The sequence below is a fragment of the Tasmannia lanceolata genome, unplaced genomic scaffold, assembly GCF_043159265.1.
Source record: "Tasmannia lanceolata isolate RefF3 unplaced genomic scaffold, GAP_Taslan_0.1 ptg000007l, whole genome shotgun sequence".
NCBI lineage: Eukaryota > Viridiplantae > Streptophyta > Magnoliopsida > Canellales > Winteraceae > Tasmannia > Tasmannia lanceolata.
Window position 1 is genome coordinate 5,674,666 of NW_027518684.1, and position 18,903 is coordinate 5,693,568.

Here is an 18,903-nt window from a genome sequence, read left to right on the forward strand (position 1 = left end):
AGAACAAAATCAACAAATGACTTATTTCTTTAACTGCAATTCAGTCTAGTGCTGACATGAAACAAATTTCTAATAGCTAAATTTTTCTTGTTGAAAATTAAAACCTGCAATCCAACCCTAAAATTCTGTTGGCACTACGATTTTTTGATAATTGCATACACTCAGCGTCTCAGGCTCTCAGCTTGTCTTTATTATTTCAACATCTGTGAAAAGGTTATTATAGTTCCCAAAATGCTCTCAGAAGCTAATTAAAAGGAAAAGACAAGCTAAGTTTATGTTTGGGGGAATCTTGTAGCCGATCCACAGAGTTTCTAGTAGTTTTCCTTAAAAAAAACACTTAAAAATTTACAAAAAAATGGCATTGATTAGCGGGGCGTAGCGGGGGCGGGGCGGGGACAACTCCATCCCCTTCCCCTTCCCCTCCCCGCACCGGGGAATTTTTATATTCCCCTTCCCCTTCCCCTTCCCCTTTCAAATCGGGGAATCCCCTCCCCAAACGAGGCGGAGCGGGGCAGATCCCCACCCTTTCGGGTGAAATTGCCAGCCCTATCTGGATGGGACCAGAAGTATTGTACAAATCAACAAGTCAGATGTCCAGCCACACTGTCCAGAAGAGAGTGGACGATAATTTGGATAGGTACTTTATCCAAAAGTTTTTCTCTACATATTACCACTATATATACAGGGAAATAATGATATCCCTACCCCCTTTTCTCCACCATTTCCACGCCTTTCATTTGACCTTTACTGGAAAGGACTCCATAATCAGGAAAGACAAACAATGGGGTTGAAACTGCTGGAAAAGGATGTGAAAACACCATTTCCCTTGCATCTAGGCAATAAACCACTTTATAGCAATAGAACAACATGTATGCTGCCCATAGACTCTTTTTAAGTCTCATTTTTCAGCATTTATCTCTGCTTATTTTCCCACATTCCAAACGAAGACACGCATAAAAGAAAAACCGAAATAATGGCGCCAATAAACTAGGGTGTAACTTACCATTGCCACATTACTGGTTCAGCCAAACAATGTTTGAAAGTTTGATAAAGTAAATATAAGTGGCGGATTCCCAGATCAAAATCAAGAGACGAGTTCATCGATAAGAAATCAAGAAATCAACCGATACTTCCAAGACGATAGGGGAGATTGCAGTCAAAACTCAACTGCTCTCTGTCTTATGCTTGGACCTCCTATACAAGTTAGTGTTAGCTGCACGATACGAAAACACATAGATACGCTTCTTACGAATTCAACCGATTGGTAGGCAACCTGGTAAACTGACCTTACACACTTGCAGAAATGAGCTTGTGCTTGCAATCAAGATTGGAGCAGGGGCAAGGCCATCACAAAGCCAAAGACGGATGTCAGCAAAAGCAGAAGCCAAAACGGGAACTTCTTTGTCTGCCTCCTGTTTCTCCCAGCAATTCCCACCTCTTCTTTGTCTTGTCCGCCTTCTCGTTTAATGGCATTTCCAGTCTTTGTTGTGGGCGCAGATTTGGAATCTTCCTGTTGCAATGATGATCGATCTTTGGACAACTGCTCTGCAGCTTGTTGTTGCTTGTACTTCTCTACGTACTCTGGGAAGATCTTTTTGAAGTTCGAGCTGTAGTTTGAGGGAGAAAAAAAATGAATTATGGAAGAAGAGCATTTGATAGATTATCCAGGGTTGCTTTGAAAAAAAAAATGAGGAAAATGCATATAAAAGCTTTTCATAAGTTGGAAAATTCAAGATTCAAAATAACTTAAAAATTGTCAGACATTGTCAACCACCTTTAGAAACAAAACGCATGAAATTTTGTATCTTGGTTTGCGTTCAAATGACTCACTTCTCTCTTTTTTTATGAATAGCAAAACATTAAAAGAAAAATGACTCACTTCTCACAATTAAATGCAAGTGAAGCATGTGCCAGCCTTTGCTTCTCAGCGGGAGTACTTGAAACGCTACCAGTGGTTGGGCTGTTATCCATCTGCCCAACAAGGAAAGTATGCCAAATCAAGATATATTCTAAGACTCGAGATTGTCATACACATAATAAAGCTTCAAATCAAGGTGTAGAAAGCTTCTGGTTCAAAAAAAAAGAAAAGAGGTGTACAAGCTTGAAACTTGACTCCCACTAAAAATCCACCTGATCACTCTTTCAGGACTGTTTGAGTTACAGACGTATGTGCAATAGTCAGTTGTTCTCAGTTCTTTGGAGTACTCACATGAGTTCTCTTTTTTTTTTTCACTTCTTAAATTTTTACCCAATTCAAGATACCCTATTAACTCTACCCAAGTTTTGACCAAGTCATATAAAAAACAGAGTTAATCAAACAACCAGATCAAAGAAAACCGAGTTAAATATCCCAGTACGGAGTCTATATGAAGGTTTTTAAATATTCAGATTAACTACTTTTCCATTTAAATCATGTTCGCAAGCAAGAATCACAAGATGGACACAGGATTTTAAGATGAACCACAGAAAACAGAACAAATACAGATAAAATAATCAGTGAACTCACCATGAACGACAGAAGTCCTGTAAGTATGCTGCAAACAACTTAGAAACAGGTCAGATTGAGAAGAGATAAAAAAGTTGTAATGGGTAAACCACATTCAGAACTATAAACATAATTATGGAAAAACATTGGTTCGGCCTTACCTTTCCACAGACCACATTGGATTCCAAGTCTCTGGATGAACTGAAAGAAGAAGCAAATTATATTGAAAACAAAATGAAGCAATTGGAAATCATGCTCTACAACAATGACAGAATCCAGGACTTACAATCACTCATAGATAGGCAGATTTTTTTGTGTGTGGCGAACCGTCCACTGGGAGTGATCATGCTATCTCAGAAAGAACAGATTGTTAGAAACAGTAACTGGGTAAGTTTCTTCAGCAATAGAATATTGCAATTCAAACCGTCACACCAATCAACGAATGCAAAAGACAAAAGGAAAGGGCCCAAATACCTGATACTTGGTGGTTTGTATGGATAGTCCGGCGGGAACTTGATTTTTCCATAGTAATAACCACCTTCACAATATATGATAGAGACAGAAAATTCAGGCAGAAGAAGCCAATGTTTAAAAACTCATAACGTGACTGGGACTCGACATTCAAAACTCAGTCTGGTAGTTGACCAAGTTCCTATGGTGCTCAGAAATAACAGATGAGAGAGAAAAATAACATGCAGGCAGAAGAAGCCAATGTTTAAAAACTCATAACATGACTAGGACAGACACACAAAACTCAGTCAGGTGCTTGATCATGTTCTTCCAGTTTACAATGCTCTTGTGGTAGTTTTTGAGTAATTGATCAAGTTCCTCTACTGCTTAGTTTAAGTCTTATTGGAATTTAAGAGGGCCCCCAGCTCTGCCTAAGTCTTGATCAAGTCAAATAAAGTTGGTGAGCTTTTCAAATACTGAATCTAGGTATGCAAATGCTGAACAAGCAAAAGAAAGTATACCAAAATGAGAAGAGACACATGGATTTTTTTTTAAATGGTAGCGAGAGATGCATGGATTTTTAGCACAGGTCAACTGAAGGATGACCAAAAACTAATGAGCAATGCAAAAAACCCAGCTAACATATCATGGTAGAAGTCCAATAACTGGAAGGGGGAAATGACCGATGCATAACTTCATCATACAAGGCACCAAATGAGAAATGTTTCAAACTTGACATACCGGCAAAAGGTGTTCCTTCGCTTCCCTCCAACACATAATCTGAAAGAAAAAAGTACATACAGTGGTCATTGCCATAGATCTCAGCTATATGAACAGCTTTTAGGAACACAAAAGCCAAGTCATAACTTGATGGCAAATCTAATTGGCTTGGGCCTAAAGTAGATATCAAGTTCAAATTCCCCATTGTAGAAGAATAGACAAACTCAATGAGAGAAAATTCACAAATGAAAAAGAAAGCTGCATATAAAATCTGTAAAAGAACTAAAATCAAGAAAATTTTAAAATATTTCTCTTATGATTCTGTGACGACAATAAACAAAATTTAATTTACATCCATCAAAGCATTGCCTTTAAAGTGTGTGATTAGAATGTTTAATATATATATATTAACCCGGAAGAGAAGCGCCCCCGGGGCAGACTGGCAATTTTATATAAACTGATTAGAATGTTTAATATGTAACAAAACAAGTTGCATGAGAAAAGTTTCCCATCCAGAATTCCAGATATCAGCTACTTAAACCCTTAATCAGGGGGACCACATGCATTACTTCTCCGACACAAGATGAACCATTTTTCATTACGAAGTAAATCCACTTCCCACTTATTTATAACTAGCCAAAGGATACAAATCTCTAGCTCTTCAACCTTCTTTGCCTATTTCAGACTCATAGACGATTCATACAATGCCCTAAGGAAAAGAGAAATCACATCATAGAAAACTATCTTCATTACATTAGCTGCACACACCTATAAATAAGGATTATGATAGTTTGATTCCATGGCATATTGTGAAAGCATGAAGAATTAAACCTAAAGTAACCAGCATATGATTGTTGTCACCAGGGATGAAGCTTAACTTGTTCGCATATTAAGCATGAATTGCTAAACCTAGAAAAACTAGCAATCGATTGTAGTTGAAGGGATGGAACTGAATTTACTTGTTGGTTCATCCTTTCTTAAGGGGTTGTTTAAATGAAAGTAAATAGATTCCTCACTGAAATAGATTTCCACCAAAAAAAAAAGGTTCACGCGGTTTGCATGTGCTGATTTCCACAGAAACTGGTTTCGCCCGATAAAGAGTTTTACGCAATTTTCACTTAAAACAATTTCTGCCTGAAACCGTCTGAATTCAATTTCAGCAGAAATCAAATTCGGCACTTATTGGGCCCAAAACCCCACCCCCCCCCCCACCCCTCGCTCCACGCTCTATCATTTTTCAACTCCCTCTCCCATACAAGGGCTTCCGACAATGAACATTGGCAGCTAATCCAGCATGATGACAAAGAAGGAATCACTGAACAAAATTCACATAAATAATGTGGACATCTTCTTTAAACTCACCGTGGCCATAAGCCAGATCACTGTCTTTGCTATTGCGCCCCCGCCCCCCCCAATGGCGTCAATATCGCCTCCAATTCCTTTCAGGCATCTGCAAAGGCGTGTGCCTTCCTCCGTGATAATGAATCCATCAAGGTGTCATGCTCCACCCTCGATATCTCTGCAAAGTGAGTTGATATGCTCCAGAAGCTCAACCTGTCTTTTTGCTTTTCTTGTCCTCCATAGCAATCGAACATTACCTTACTGTAAGCAAATTATCATTACTGGCTACTAGTATGCCCTTCTGGTGGATCATCTCACACAGCGATCTCACTTGAATTACTTGGTCCAACCTGTGGATCATCTCTAATTTTAAGACAACTTTGGTTACTTGGGCTTGATTTGTTATCGCAGTTTTTGTTCAATCATTCGTGATAATTGAGTAATGTGATACTACGTATTGATATTTTGGTTCAAGCTTATGCTGCTTTGGGTGGCATATAAATTGGTCAGTTGAACCACCCCTAAATTGAGCCACTCGTAAAGAACAGAGAAGAAAATAATGTTATCATAAAAAAAAGGGACGGGGCTAGGAATTTGCCCATGGGAGGCAAACAATGGTTGTTATACAAGAATCAATAACTTTTTTATTTTTGTAGGTAAGCTAGGATTGATCTAACTTTTTTATTTTTGTAGGTAAGCTAGGATTGAACCTCCAACCTCTAGATTAAAGAACAAGGCCTTGACAATTGAGCTGGAAGCTCAATAACTTTGTACCCTGTAAAAAAAATAAGTTCAGACAAATTGCAATTCAAATTGCTTTCAATTTTAAACAAAAATATCATTAACATTTTTTTTTGGGCAGTGATATCCCCCCACCCCCTGACGTTTTCTGTTAAATTTCAAAGGTAAAGGAAAACGTTAAAAGTGGTGAATTTATCCTCGGGCAGTGAACCACTCTCACGAAAAACATTAAAGGGGGGGATTTTATCCATTTAGGGGGGGTAATATCACTGGCCTTATTTTTTACGTCAACAATTTTCGGTGACTGGTGATCCTAGACAATTTCATACTTATGTCGGCCCAAATCAACCAAAGATTGGGTCATTACGTGCTATGCCTTGCTGCATTACATGAGGTCGCATCCCACTTTGGATGATCTGAACCGTCCATTGTATGTCTTGTTTTGAATCACATATAACTCAAAAAATGCAATCATGCAACGCTAACTTTTTCTAACTTTGCAGTTAAGTGATTCTATCATCACCTTGTGACTAGTCCCACTCCTCCAGGGTAGCTAGAGTATGGAATATCCAGGCCCCTCTCCTAGGGTTTGCACTTTTGGATGGGCGGAGCTTAAGGAAGAATTCAGCCAGTGGATTTCCTCAGAAAGAGGGCAATGATTATTACTGATCATTGTGCATTATGCTTGACATCGGGGGAATCGGTTAATTACATTTTCATTCATTGCAAGTTCGCTAGAGACATTTGGAGTAAGTTGTTAGTTAGGTTCGGCATCTCCTGGGTTTTTCCAGCATCCCTCATAGACCTTTTTCCAGGATGGTCGGCCAATCCTTGGAAGGAGAGAGGTAAAGTTTTGTGGATAGTGTCCCTCCTTGCAATATTTTGGGTGATATGGAAGGAGAGAAATGCTAGGGTATTCAAAGGCAAATCCAAGAGCTGTATCAAAGTGATTGCTTTAGTGATTTCATGGGTAAAGCCGATGACACTATTTAAATTTGTGTTTGCCTATGACTTGTGGGAAAGGTGGAAGGACTGCCCATGCTATCTGGGCTGAAGCGCTTCCCTTGCCCCGGGCTCACACAGGAAAATTCATAATGTTGGTTTTGATTGCCTAGACATTGGGAAGGGATGCGGACAGGAGAAAAAGATGAGAATAGGGGCGAGAACAAAGGCAAGCGTTGAAAGCAGACAAAAAACTGTGCAAGTATGGGAGCCTCCTCCAGATTTTGTAAAGCTAAACTTTGATGGCTCAAGTTTGGGGAATCCAGGTCCTGCAGGAGTTGGGGGTGCTCTAAAGAATGATGATGGAGAGACTCTATGGGCCTTGGTGGGGCCTATCAAGGTGGCGGACGCAACAGAAGCGGAGGTGAGAGACTGAGAGCCGTATATCTAGGTTTGGAGCTTGTTGTGAAAGAAAAACATAATAACATCGTGGTGGAAGGTGATTCACTGAATGTAATCAGATGGCTCAAAGGTCCCCGGAAACCGCCTTGGAGATTTGATAGGTGGTTTGATGAAATGCAGGATTGGGTGAGGACCATAGAGATTGAATATCAGCATGTTAGGCGCTCGGCTAATCAGGTAGCAGATGGTTTAGCTAGAGAGGGAGTATCGAAGCAATCTCTAGCTCTCTTTGACTCTCCCCTGCCTTAATCATATAGTTTTGTAGATTGAGAGTCCTATAGTATTTTCCTTTCTGTTTTGTATCTTGACCATCTCGGACTTCTTTTTAATATATTGAGAGTCCTATAGTATTTTCCTTTTTGTTTTATATCTTGACCATCTCGGACTTCTTTTTAATATAATCGGCTACCATTTTCAAAAAAATAAATAAAATACTAACTTTTAAAAACTACAGCTACTTGAAACTAGCACATTTGTCTCTATTCTGCTCTGGAATATCTTCCTCCTACAATTAGGAGCTAAGGGAATTGATATCAACACTCTTATTTTAATGACACTAAAGTCTTTACATTTTTTTTTTACTTCCCTAGCTTTCTTTTTTCAAAGTTCATTATAAATTATAGTTGCCAAGGTGCTCTCAATAACAAACCAGAAAAGTGGTAATTAAGTATTAAACTGTGGAGTGCCGTATAAAAGCTATTATCATATATTCCTCCTACAGTTAACATAAGGAAATGATTTTTGAATTCCTTTCCTCAATTTACACTTTGTATAATTAACTATTAAAGAGGCATTCCCACAAAGATACCTACGACAAATGTCGCTATGCTCCATCCTAGAATAGAGTTATACGGCCTCACTTTTGGCTCGTGCATGGGATCAAATCCGTTGATCCAAACAAGAATGATAACTCCGGCCAGATGCAATTAAGAACACTTGATCGAATGATCCTAAGACCTTGATCCACTAAACCTTGTTTAGGGTTATGCCAAGAACAACTAAACCATTGATTTTTATTTTTAGTCATTTATCTTATTATGCATGGGATGGGACCAAGACCATGTGAGTCATCTCATGATATTCTACAAGGTTTACGGTCTTGATTTCACTTAAATGTCTTGCAAAGGGACTGAAAAATTGTTTTACCAAAGACAGTAATGTTGCCTTTTTTTAAGAAAATGAAGAGTACTAATATCAAAACTAGGGAATGCTGCAGAAGGGTTTTGCTTGCCAATCCATCTCTAGAAGGTCATTTTTGTGATTTTGGAGGTATCTTTTCAAGAAGGGCATTTTTGTTATTTCGTAGGTATTTTTGTCTATTTGCATAGGAGAAGGGTTTTTTCTCTCGTGATGGGCTAACTACATCTTTTGTTAAAAAAACATAGACAAAGCCTTTCTGGAATTTTGACAATTTTCAAGAACGGAGAGAGAGAGAGAGAGAGAGAGAGAGAGAGAGAGTCCCCACCCCTGGCGTGCGTGCGTTCTTATCAGAGGCTAGTCTCACAATACCAGTTCTCATTCATTAAGAAATAGGATAGAATGAAATGCATGATTTTTGAGACTCTTTCACTTTCTGCTAAAAGCCTATCATATTAGAATCAACTGAGAGTGATGGAAAAAGTGTAACCCCAATAAGGAAAATGGAAACTGTGGATAACAGGTAAGCAACGAAAGCACCATCTCAGAGCTGGCCACGCCTAGGCATCCTCAATCAGATTACTAGCGATATAGGACAAGTCACACATTAACTAATCCTACAGCTTTTAACACTTAGGACAGATGTCTATTAATAATAAAACTTTGGGCAAGTGTCGAAGACTGTATCTTATAGTTTAAGGCTCTTAAAGGAAATGTCTAACGAGTGTAGAAATGATAATCATACACAAATAACATGCCAGGACCATAGCATTTATCAAACAAGCAATTGATCGTTACCAAACAACTACAAAAAATTAACACCTACAATTGGCACCTGAAGAACACCAAAGGAGGATCCAATAGAAATGGATTGGGGCCTTCATTGTTGTTCTAAAAGTGTTGTCCCTTTAAATAGTAAATCCGGATTAGGCTTGCTCTCCAGAACCTCAAATGAGGTGCACCCATAGTTGTCAACCCGTGACTCGACTCGTGACTCGATTTCTTAATTTTATGACTCGTGACTCGTAAGAGTTTTTGACAAAAACAGAAATTTAGTTGAAAAAAATATCATTATATCTCAAAAGACGAAGCATGTAAAAAATATAACCCAATTGCACATAGATAAAGCACTAAGCCAAAAATATGTATGTATCTATCTATCTATAATATTTACTAACCACGCAACAATCCAAATGTCATTCGCCTTTTTCGGGAAAAGTTTTTTCCCCGACCCCATGTTTTGAACTTTTGATGGGGTGGGGCCCATATTCTATACCCAAGAATAGCATGGGTAGGGTCTACTATTTTACACTTGATCCGGTGAGCACACCAACTCTATCCAAGCCCATTCATTTATCGTGGGACCAACTGTTTTACACCTCATAGTGGGGCCCAATATTTAACATCCATGCCTAGGATGAATGGGGCCCACCATCTCTACCCATACCAATGCAGAAGGTGGGGCCCACCATTTTAACCCTAATGTTATTGACGAGGTGGTGTCCATCACCCCTAAGCAAACCTATGCATTTGACTGGAGCCCACCATTTTACATCTCATGTTTTCATGGTGTGGGGCCCACCATTTTACACCCACACATAGCATAGCATTGAATAATAGTAAATAACTATATGCGTGTAGCTTGAATGCACAAAAATAATTAAGTTCTAAGTTCCAAATTCCAAGTTTTCAACCATCAAATCAAGAAAGCCTAGGCCCAGCGACTTGATTTGACTCGTAAGAGTCTTAATTTTTCGACTCGACTTGCAGTGACTCGTAAGAGTCTTCAACTGAGGTGACTCGCATGGGCGACTCGCCTCGGAATCCCAGTGACTCAACTCGACTCGAGAGTTGACTCGTACAACTCGTAAGAGTTTGACAACTATGGGTGCACCATTCCAAAAAAAACAAAAACAAAAACTCAAATGAGGTGCAAATAACACCTCAATGGAGGATTTGACCTTTCAAGGGAACAAGTTAAAATTTGGAGATTTTATGCTCTGTTTGATTGCCAGGTTTTTTTTGTTCCTGAGAGTTTTGTGGGAGAGTAAGTTAAATTTTGGTCCCATCCCATGTTTGGTTGCCTTTTAACACTAGGTTTATTTTAATCCCACTCTTGTAATGATTACTTGTGGGGTGAATTTTTTAATCCCACTTTTGTAATGATTGCCTTTTCATCCCATCCCAAGATAACCCCAGGAACAAAAATAAACTCAAGAACCAAAAATAAGCTTGAGAAGAATTTTTTTCTACCCAACAGTTCAAGCAACCAAACAAAGGTCTTTTTTTTCCCACCATATCTCCCAGGATATTTTTTTCTCCCACATAACCAAACATGGGATTTTTATTTTACCGGATACTTCTAGGACTTTTTTTTTTCCCACCTATCTCCCAGGGTATTTTTTTCTCCCACCTAACTCCCAGGAACAAAAAAAACCCGGCAACCATACAGAGCATTAGGGATTTATACTTTAATGCAATCAATTAAAAGTAGCAGTAGGCTTTAGAACGGCTAAAAAACAATCCGAAATTTAGTTTTGAAATATAGTTTCAATTTAGGATCAATTTGACAAATTGGGGCAGAAGGGTATTTTAGTCTTTTACTTTTTAAAAAAAGTAGTCTGGGAAGATTATAAAAAAAGATTCAAGGCTGTGGGAATGGATTTTGATCAAGTTGTGAGCTTCAGATCAGAAATTCAAGAAAGATAAGGCAGATTGATAGAGAAGAGAAGAGATTGAGAAATATGTTGCTTCATGCAAAAATACTTGATCCCACACCAAAGAATCTGCAAAGAGGCACACTCTGCACGAAGGTGATAGGCTCATCCAAAATTCTATATTCATTCCCTCCTTCAAAATGTACAATGCTTTCTCTTTCCAGAAATGAGAAGTTTTGGTAGTTAAATAACTACTTGACTCTTTTTAAAAGAAATAATGACACGGACCAATGGGTGGTTATGGTAGGAGATAACTACTTAGGTAATTACTTAGGAGTCGGTTTTAAAAGTGAGAATGATACACGACAATGGTAGTTTTTGTAGGACATAACTAGGGCAACTACTTCAGGAATCTCTATAAAAGAGAGAATGACACATAGTAATGGTAGTTTTTGCAGGACATAACTACTTAAGAATCTCACTTTAAAAGAGAGAATAAAACATGGCAATAAGAAGTTTTGTAGGACATAATTACTTGAGGCTCTCTCCTTAAAAGAGAGACTGACACATGGCACTCCATAATTTTCTCAATACAACATTACAAATCTACAACATAAATTAATATGTAAGACACGTAAAAAATGTTACACCTAATGATGTCCTACTAGGAGCCTAGCACAAAATAAATACTAGTCTAGTGGTCAATGAAACTATGGACAATATGTGCTCTGGTGTTTGGAATTGGATTCATCTCGATAAAGTTTGGAAATCCATCATTCAAAAAAAAGGTTGGAAATCCATCACCAAACCAAATGGGGGTAATGGTTGGCTGCTAGCACCTCCGTCTATGCTGGTATACTCAAAATCCTAGTTGGATTGTCCTCATTAAGTAGTTTCCACCTCTTGAAGCTTGGCAGTCTCAGCAGTAAGTATGGTTGTAACAAATGAAGCAGCAAGGACTGCATAAAGCTTTAAGCCTTTAACCTTCCAAATAATGGGAGACATGGTTGCAATGCCAAGTGAAGGACCCTCAACACATCTTCATACCTTCAACCTTCTTCTTTGTCAAATTTACCCCTTCTTGCTCAAGCATAGTATGAGATAGTCATACCTTCAACCTTCTTCTTTGTCAAATTTACCCCTTCTTGCTCAAGCATACTATGAGATAGTCACACGGTGTGGATCCTATTAAAGCTGACCAATTATTCATCAAATGAATGGTACGAATGCATCAGATTTATTTTCAATCAGAAGTAGTGTGCAAAATCTTTGATTGTACCATTAACTCCGTTATGATGACAAATACAGCTGTAGAGATGCTCAATCAACAATCATCATCAAAGAAGAAGGATCATAAGTCCATAAAGGAAGCTAAAACCTGAGTTCCAAAGGACGTTAAAAAATCAGAAGTTTTAGATGGGGCCCACCATGTCCATAGGTAGGACCATAAAGTGGTGGAGTTTTACTTGTAATCTTATTTATCTAATGTTAGGAACTTTTGGGCAGTTCTAGGATTCATAACTCATAACTCATGTTTTAAGTGAGTTTAGTAGGCCCTCCTTAATGCTTACAGGCAAAGAATTCAAGAAGATAGAATCTTAGCTGTCAATACCAATCCGTTCTAGATGGGATTTCAAAAAAAAACGGTACCGAGGGAGGGATCCACAATATAAATCTCCACAAAATGTTGGGTTGGAATTCCGAAATATCAGTAAATTAAGACCATAACAGAGTGTTCCAAAATTTTAATCTGAACAGTGTTCCATCAGAAGAGAACAAAAACACAATGAAAGTTATTGTCACAGCATTTTTGTCCAGATTTTGTCGTTTTTAATTAGATTTTTCAAAGAGATTTGTCCACTCCCAATCAAATGGGAGGGTCAAAATCCAGCAAATCCACCTTATTTTGGTCACAATTAGGGTTTCTTTTTTCTTTCCAAACCCTAAACCGAGGTTGAAGCTTTTTTGGCAACTTTTTGTTGTTTCCACACAAAATTTCTATGATCCGTAGGCACTCCAATTTTTTAGCATTAACCCCCGTCGACACGAACACGTGTGTCGATATGTGTCAACATGGCGTTAGACACATCTAGCAATGCCAGAATAGAGAACTTTAAAAATAAAAAAAAAATAAAAAACACTTTCTGCAATGTTTATGTGTTATCCGACAGCTTTTAACGGTATATGTACACTTTTAGGCTGTTGCAGTCTTTTTTAGCTTTTTATATGAGTTGTCAGAGGTTTATTAATTGTTTTATGTCATTTAACATTAACTTTTTAAATGTGCAACAGCCATCTGGCCCATCTGCAAGCTTTTTTACTATTGCAGATGACAATTTTACAGTCTTTTTTTAAGCTTTTTATGAGTTGAACGAGGTTTATTAATTTTGCAGGTCCCATTGGGGAGGCGGATGCGTCGAAAGCTGAGGTGTGTGCTGTTTATTAAGGTCTAAAATTATTGACAAGAGATAGAGATCGTATGCTTTTTATCCAGAACGAAATACGCTCTCTCGAGAACACGAAGAGGGCGCTAAATTGATACCATCAGCTATTTGAGAGTGGTCAATGTGGTAGTTGAGGGGGACTCTCTGAATGTTATTAAGTGGCTTCAAGGTTCTCAAAGTCACCCTTGGACATTTGATACGTTCTTTGATGAGATGTTTGATCGGATGGGTCCCTATCCTTTTGTGTTTAAGCACATGAGCCATTCAGCCAACAAGGTGGCAAATAGTCTTGCTAGAGAAGGGGCTTACAAAGAATCTTTGGCTATGTTTGACTCTCTTCCACCATGATCCCTTTTTGTTGTATTCGCCTTTAGATTGTATTTTCTATTCTCTTTTTCTCTTTAACTGTGACCATCTTGGTCCTTTTGGCAATAAAATTTGCAATCATTCAAAAAAAAATAAAAAATAGGCCACAACTACGCTAACCAAAAGATGAATGCTCTAACTCATCTGTTTGCTAATAACTCTAAAAGTTGACATAGACCCAAAGCTGGCGTCCTCACTCCTAGTAGGCCCAAGTATTCTGCTCTAATTTTTGTTTAGTCTTCCCTAAATTAAAGAAAGGAATCTTCTAATAGTTTCGCCAGTTGTTCATCTGGTTAACTTATAACCTAAAGGCGATCATATGAATTCTGATTTTATTCCAGTTTAGTGATAATAATTAAATTGATATTTCGAGCACCCGATACTAAAAAACCAAGAATTCAGTGTTCGCTGCCGTTTCTTGAAGTAGACCTAACACAGATACTAACATAGATTTGTTTCTCATCAACTGAATTTGATCTTCCAAAAACAATAAATTTTCTTTAAATCACTGCCTCTATTGATCACCATATTCATCGATATCCATAATAAATAGCATGTTGTGAAGTAAAGAGGTTAACCAAAGCAGAAACACAACTAAAGTATATATATATGACAAGTTTAGGTTGTCTAGCTATAATTGATTAAAATAATATGCCAAATTCATACTTTCACATTAGTATCAACCAAAACAGGTTTGGAGAAACGAGTTACTCACGCCAATCTAGGATATCACTCGGTGATGGACGTGCCAAAACATGGGAAACTGGCTCCTGCAAGTTCTCATGAATGAGCCAAAATTACCATCAGACAATTATAATAATAATAAATGGAATACATGAAAGAGAGAGAAGGGGGAAAAAATAACAGTATAGCATTATGGAAAGTTGGGAAATTGAAGATAAATTCACAATAAAGGCACAATGCATGGCAACATCTTGGCAAGAATTCCAGGCTACCAAGCTAGAAAGGAGGTTAAAACATCTTTCCCTTCGTAGGTAGCATGATATTTCAAAATTATATCGGGACGCTGGATATGCCAACATTAAATAAGCGGGTCAAAACTTAATCCATCCAAACTATCCATATGGTGAGGCCCACTTGGGACTTTCCAAGGATTAAAAACTGCTTTGAACGAATGATGCTATATGGTCACTCAAGAAGCTAAAGAGTAGGGCCGTATATAGCAGCAACTTTAGGAAATTCAACACAAAGTGATGTCCCATCCCACTTCCAGTTTACTTACTACAGTACTAGAGATGGTGCCTGGTATGGCCGTTGCCTACTTGCATATTTTAGGAGCTTTAGGTTACTTAGGGCTTCTGATTTCTGGAGTTTGGTTTTATTGAATCTCACTAGTTTAGTTCCAATGATAAGGTGTGTTCGGTGTGTTGGGTCAACACCCAATTTGCAAATTGAATGTACATTCAATCACAACCTAAGTGTTAGGGGGGGGGGGGGGGGGGGGAGATGAGTTGGTAGAAAATAGGAAATAGATTTCACGTATTTATTAGGTATTCAAACCAGAGGTACTGAACTTATTAAATAGTGGTCCAGTTTGTAGAATACTGCCCCTCAAAAAATCGTTGAGGTATCAGTAACACCCCGTTTTATTTAGTTTTAAAAACATATGTTCACAATATTAACATACCCTAGAAAAAGATTTGGTTAAATTATAGACATTGAGTTTATCCAGTTTATAAGTGTACTAGATGTAATGATGTGATTATCAGAAATTGCTGTTGATGTGTTCTGATGGTAACGATAGATATTGATACCATGCTTGTGTTACAACCATGATTTTAAATTTCAGCTGAAATCCGAAATTTCAGACCTAAATTTCGGATTACGGCTGAGACTGAATTTTCGGGCTTTACCAAATTTTGGCCAAAATTTCATGAAATTGAATTTTATTTAAAAAAATATATAGAATTATTCCGAAATTTCGGCCGAAATTTGTCAAATAATTAGATAATAATTTTTTAATTACCAGATTTTGGATGAAATTTCAGTTTCGGTCAAGAACAAAATTATAACCAAAACCGGGGTTCCACAACTTACAACACAGCATGTGCATTATATATATATATATATATATATATATATATATATATATATATATATATATATAGAGAGAGAGAGAGAGAGAGAGAGAGAAAAAAGCATTGTGCGCTTGAGCGCACCTAAGCTTAGGTGCGCTTGAGTGCCAAATCACATGGGTCCCACATTTTTTGTGCATGATCCAAACCATTCATTTGCAAGGCCCCATCATAGATAGGGTGTGTACCAAAAATCAGGTCCATTGAATTATCCTAACCCCTCCAAAAGTGGAGGGCAAAAATGGGCAGATTTGTGGACAATCATGAGCCTGTCCATTTTGACCTCGACAAATGGATGGGTTAGGATGATCCTATGGAGCTAATTTTTGGTACATACCTCATCTATGTAAGGGCATTTCAAATGAATGCTTTGGATTATCCTAACAAAGTGGGCCCACATGAGTTTGAGGCACTCGAGCGCACCTAAGCTTGGTGCGCTCGAGTGCACCTAAGCTTGGTGCGCTCGAGTGCACAATCCTTTTCCTCGTATATATATATATATATATATATATATATATATATATATATATATAGAGAGAGAGAGAGAGAGAGAGAGAGAATAGAGTTCCTAAGGTGTCACCTCATATAGCTTATATGAGGTGGCGCTTAAAAACATAAGGGGCCCACTTTGTTTGGATGATCCAAAGCATTCATTTGATAGGCCCTCATATAGATAGGGTGTGCCCAAAAAATTAACTTCACAGGATTATCCTAACCCTTCCATTTGTGAAGGTTGAAATGGATGGGTATAAACCTCCATAAATCTGCCCATTTTTAACCTCCATAAATGGAAGGGTTAGGATGATCCTATGGACCTGATTTTTTGTAGGCACCATATCCATCTAAGGACCTTTCAAATGAGTGGTTTGGATCACCCCAAAAATGTGGGCCCCTTATGTTTTGTGAGCGCCACCTCATATAAGCTATATGAGGTGACACCTTAGGAACTCTATTCTCATATATATATATATATATATATATATATATATATATATATATATATATAGAGAGAGAGAGAGAGAGAGAGAGAGAGAGAGACGGAATATGCCCTGGAAATTTGAACAATGGAACCAGGATTCTAGGAATTGTGGGCATAAATCATTCGGTACACCTCTCAGATGTGATAAAACAGGGTGTGTTTGCATCCCTTTAATAACCGTTATTTCCATTAAAAAAACAGTTATTTACAATCTTAATATCTTGGTTGTAGAGAAATGAGGATTCAATTTTATGCTACAGCAGAAACATGGGTAGTAAAATCTGAGAACAGCGCTAGGCTTACGTTGCTTTTTAAATGAGAACGGATCTCATATGTTTGTTATAGATTGCAGAGCAGTGAGGATAATATGAAAACGTCACATTTTTGGAAGCAAATTGATGGTCATATGATTCTCATATCAGCAGCAGTTTTTTACTGCCAGCACCAACTATGAACAATACCACAGACAGGGAAACATTAGCTTTTGCAGTCCAACATCTTTTCGAAGAAACATAATAATAATTTTTTTTAAAAAAAAACTAAAGATGGGTGGAAGAAATGGACACTTTAAATATGCTAGGCGACGGCAAAGTGATTAGAAACATGTAGTTAGGCCGCGTACCTTGCATAGTGATCTATATTCCTTTTGAAGGCGCCTGATGCAAGGCCTATCCGCCATCAAACTGCTCCACAATAGTACTCTAAAAAAGCAAAAACTTTTCCTTTGTTTCACTGACCAGAAAATCACCAGGATCTGTCAAATTCTGGGTAGAGATGTAGGAAAAGAAGAACAAACCCAACGTAGATCAAGTACACCACAAAAAATACAAAAAATAAAAAATAAAAATAAAAGAAACATCAAACACGAGGGTATCCTTTAAAAAGAAAAATATTCTCGTAAACACAAGAGAATCTTTTAAGACTTGATAAGTACAAACTCAAGCCGTTCATATCACCATCTCAGTCAATGAAAAACTCACCAGTTTCAGAAAAAAGATCTAGGTCAGTTCTTTAATTAATCAGTAGTCGGATCCTAACCAAACGAACCTGACACACCCTAGTTCCAACTCAATCAGCGAGTTTTCCAATACTGCTTTAATTTTTGTTCAATAAATGTTTACTAAATAACTAACAATTTTCATAAAATCCAACAAAAAACATATTCCATCATCAGCAAATAAATTTTAGCAAGAAACCCTAGGTCATCACCAGATGCACCCAAAATCAACAATTAAAATATCAAAGTCGTCCATTGACACAGATTCTCCATAAAAGTCTTTTGAATTTCAACCCTAAATTGCTGTAATACAATTTGATTAATATTTTCCATGATTAGACAAACCGGGTTAGGGTTTCTCAAGAACATAAACTCCGTTAAAGATTCAGCAAAAACAATGAAAGAAAAGGGATTAAGAACGAGAAAAATATTACCCCTGTTTGGTTCTCCTCCGGAATCAGTGATTTTCCGATCTGGTTGAGATGGAATCGAAGGATCAGATGATGAGAACCACGCGGTTGCAAAAAGCCGTGATGGATTTCAGATTGAGATCTTCGATTTTAGCCCTTCGCTCGATTTTTCGGTGGCGTTAGGGTTGGAACTTGGAATGGGTGGGTTAAGGTTTTTGATGGCGTTGAATTCACAAAAAGGGGTTTTCTTTTTCTCTTCGCGTTAATTTTCAGTCCAAGCGTTTGGTTTTCTACGGTGTTTAATTCGCACCCACTGTAGGATAATTCGCTCCATTTTAAATGTTATAAAAGGTTAAAGTCTGCCACATCACATGCCCTCTTTTACAGGTGCGAATTATCCTACACGTGGTGCGAATTTATCATCGCGCAAAGTCAAGCAACCAGGTCCAGTGTTTGCCCAACACTTGGACCTGGACCATATAACCTGTACCCGTAAATCATCTCCATAGGATAATCTTAACCCCGATCTATAGAGGATTGGAAGATTAGGAGCATCCTATGAATTGATTTAAGGGTGCAGAGGCAAAACAAATGAACGGTTGGATCATCTTATCTTATAAAGTGAGCCAATTGTACTTTATGAAAAATAATGACTTTACGCCTACACACCCTACCA

The 18,903-nt window shown here is 37.9% G+C and overlaps 2 protein-coding genes across 4 annotated transcripts in view; both read right to left on the reverse strand.

The window, feature by feature from the left end:
• The window catches only part of LOC143881587 (lysine-ketoglutarate reductase/saccharopine dehydrogenase bifunctional enzyme), a 37,766-nt gene extending 36,361 nt beyond the window's left edge, over nt 1-1,405 (reverse strand). The window contains exon 1 of the mRNA XM_077384762.1: nt 1,287-1,405. The gene's annotated coding sequence lies outside the window, so the exon portion shown is untranslated. The remainder of the gene's footprint in view (nt 1-1,286) is intronic.
• Nucleotides 975-18,543, reverse strand: LOC143881590 (ubiquitin-conjugating enzyme E2 34-like). Of its 3 annotated transcripts, XM_077384766.1 has the most exons (11): nt 18,252-18,543; nt 17,443-17,552; nt 14,461-14,515; nt 3,677-3,715; nt 2,960-3,023; nt 2,772-2,833; nt 2,647-2,686; nt 2,507-2,534; nt 1,880-1,971; nt 1,287-1,607; nt 975-1,194 (listed from the first exon to the last, which is right to left on the reverse strand). In XM_077384766.1, exons 2-10 carry the CDS (start codon nt 17,497-17,499, stop codon nt 1,322-1,324), a joined length of 723 nt encoding a protein of 240 aa, XP_077240881.1. In that variant the 5' UTR covers nt 17,500-17,552; nt 18,252-18,543; the 3' UTR covers nt 975-1,194; nt 1,287-1,321. The 3 variants fall into 3 exon arrangements, with proteins under 3 accessions (XP_077240881.1, XP_077240879.1, XP_077240880.1); XM_077384764.1 differs by having other exon boundaries at nt 975-1,607; nt 18,252-18,542; XM_077384765.1 differs by having other exon boundaries at nt 975-1,607; nt 17,443-17,584; nt 18,252-18,542.
• Nucleotides 18,544-18,903: the final 360 nt, after the last annotated feature.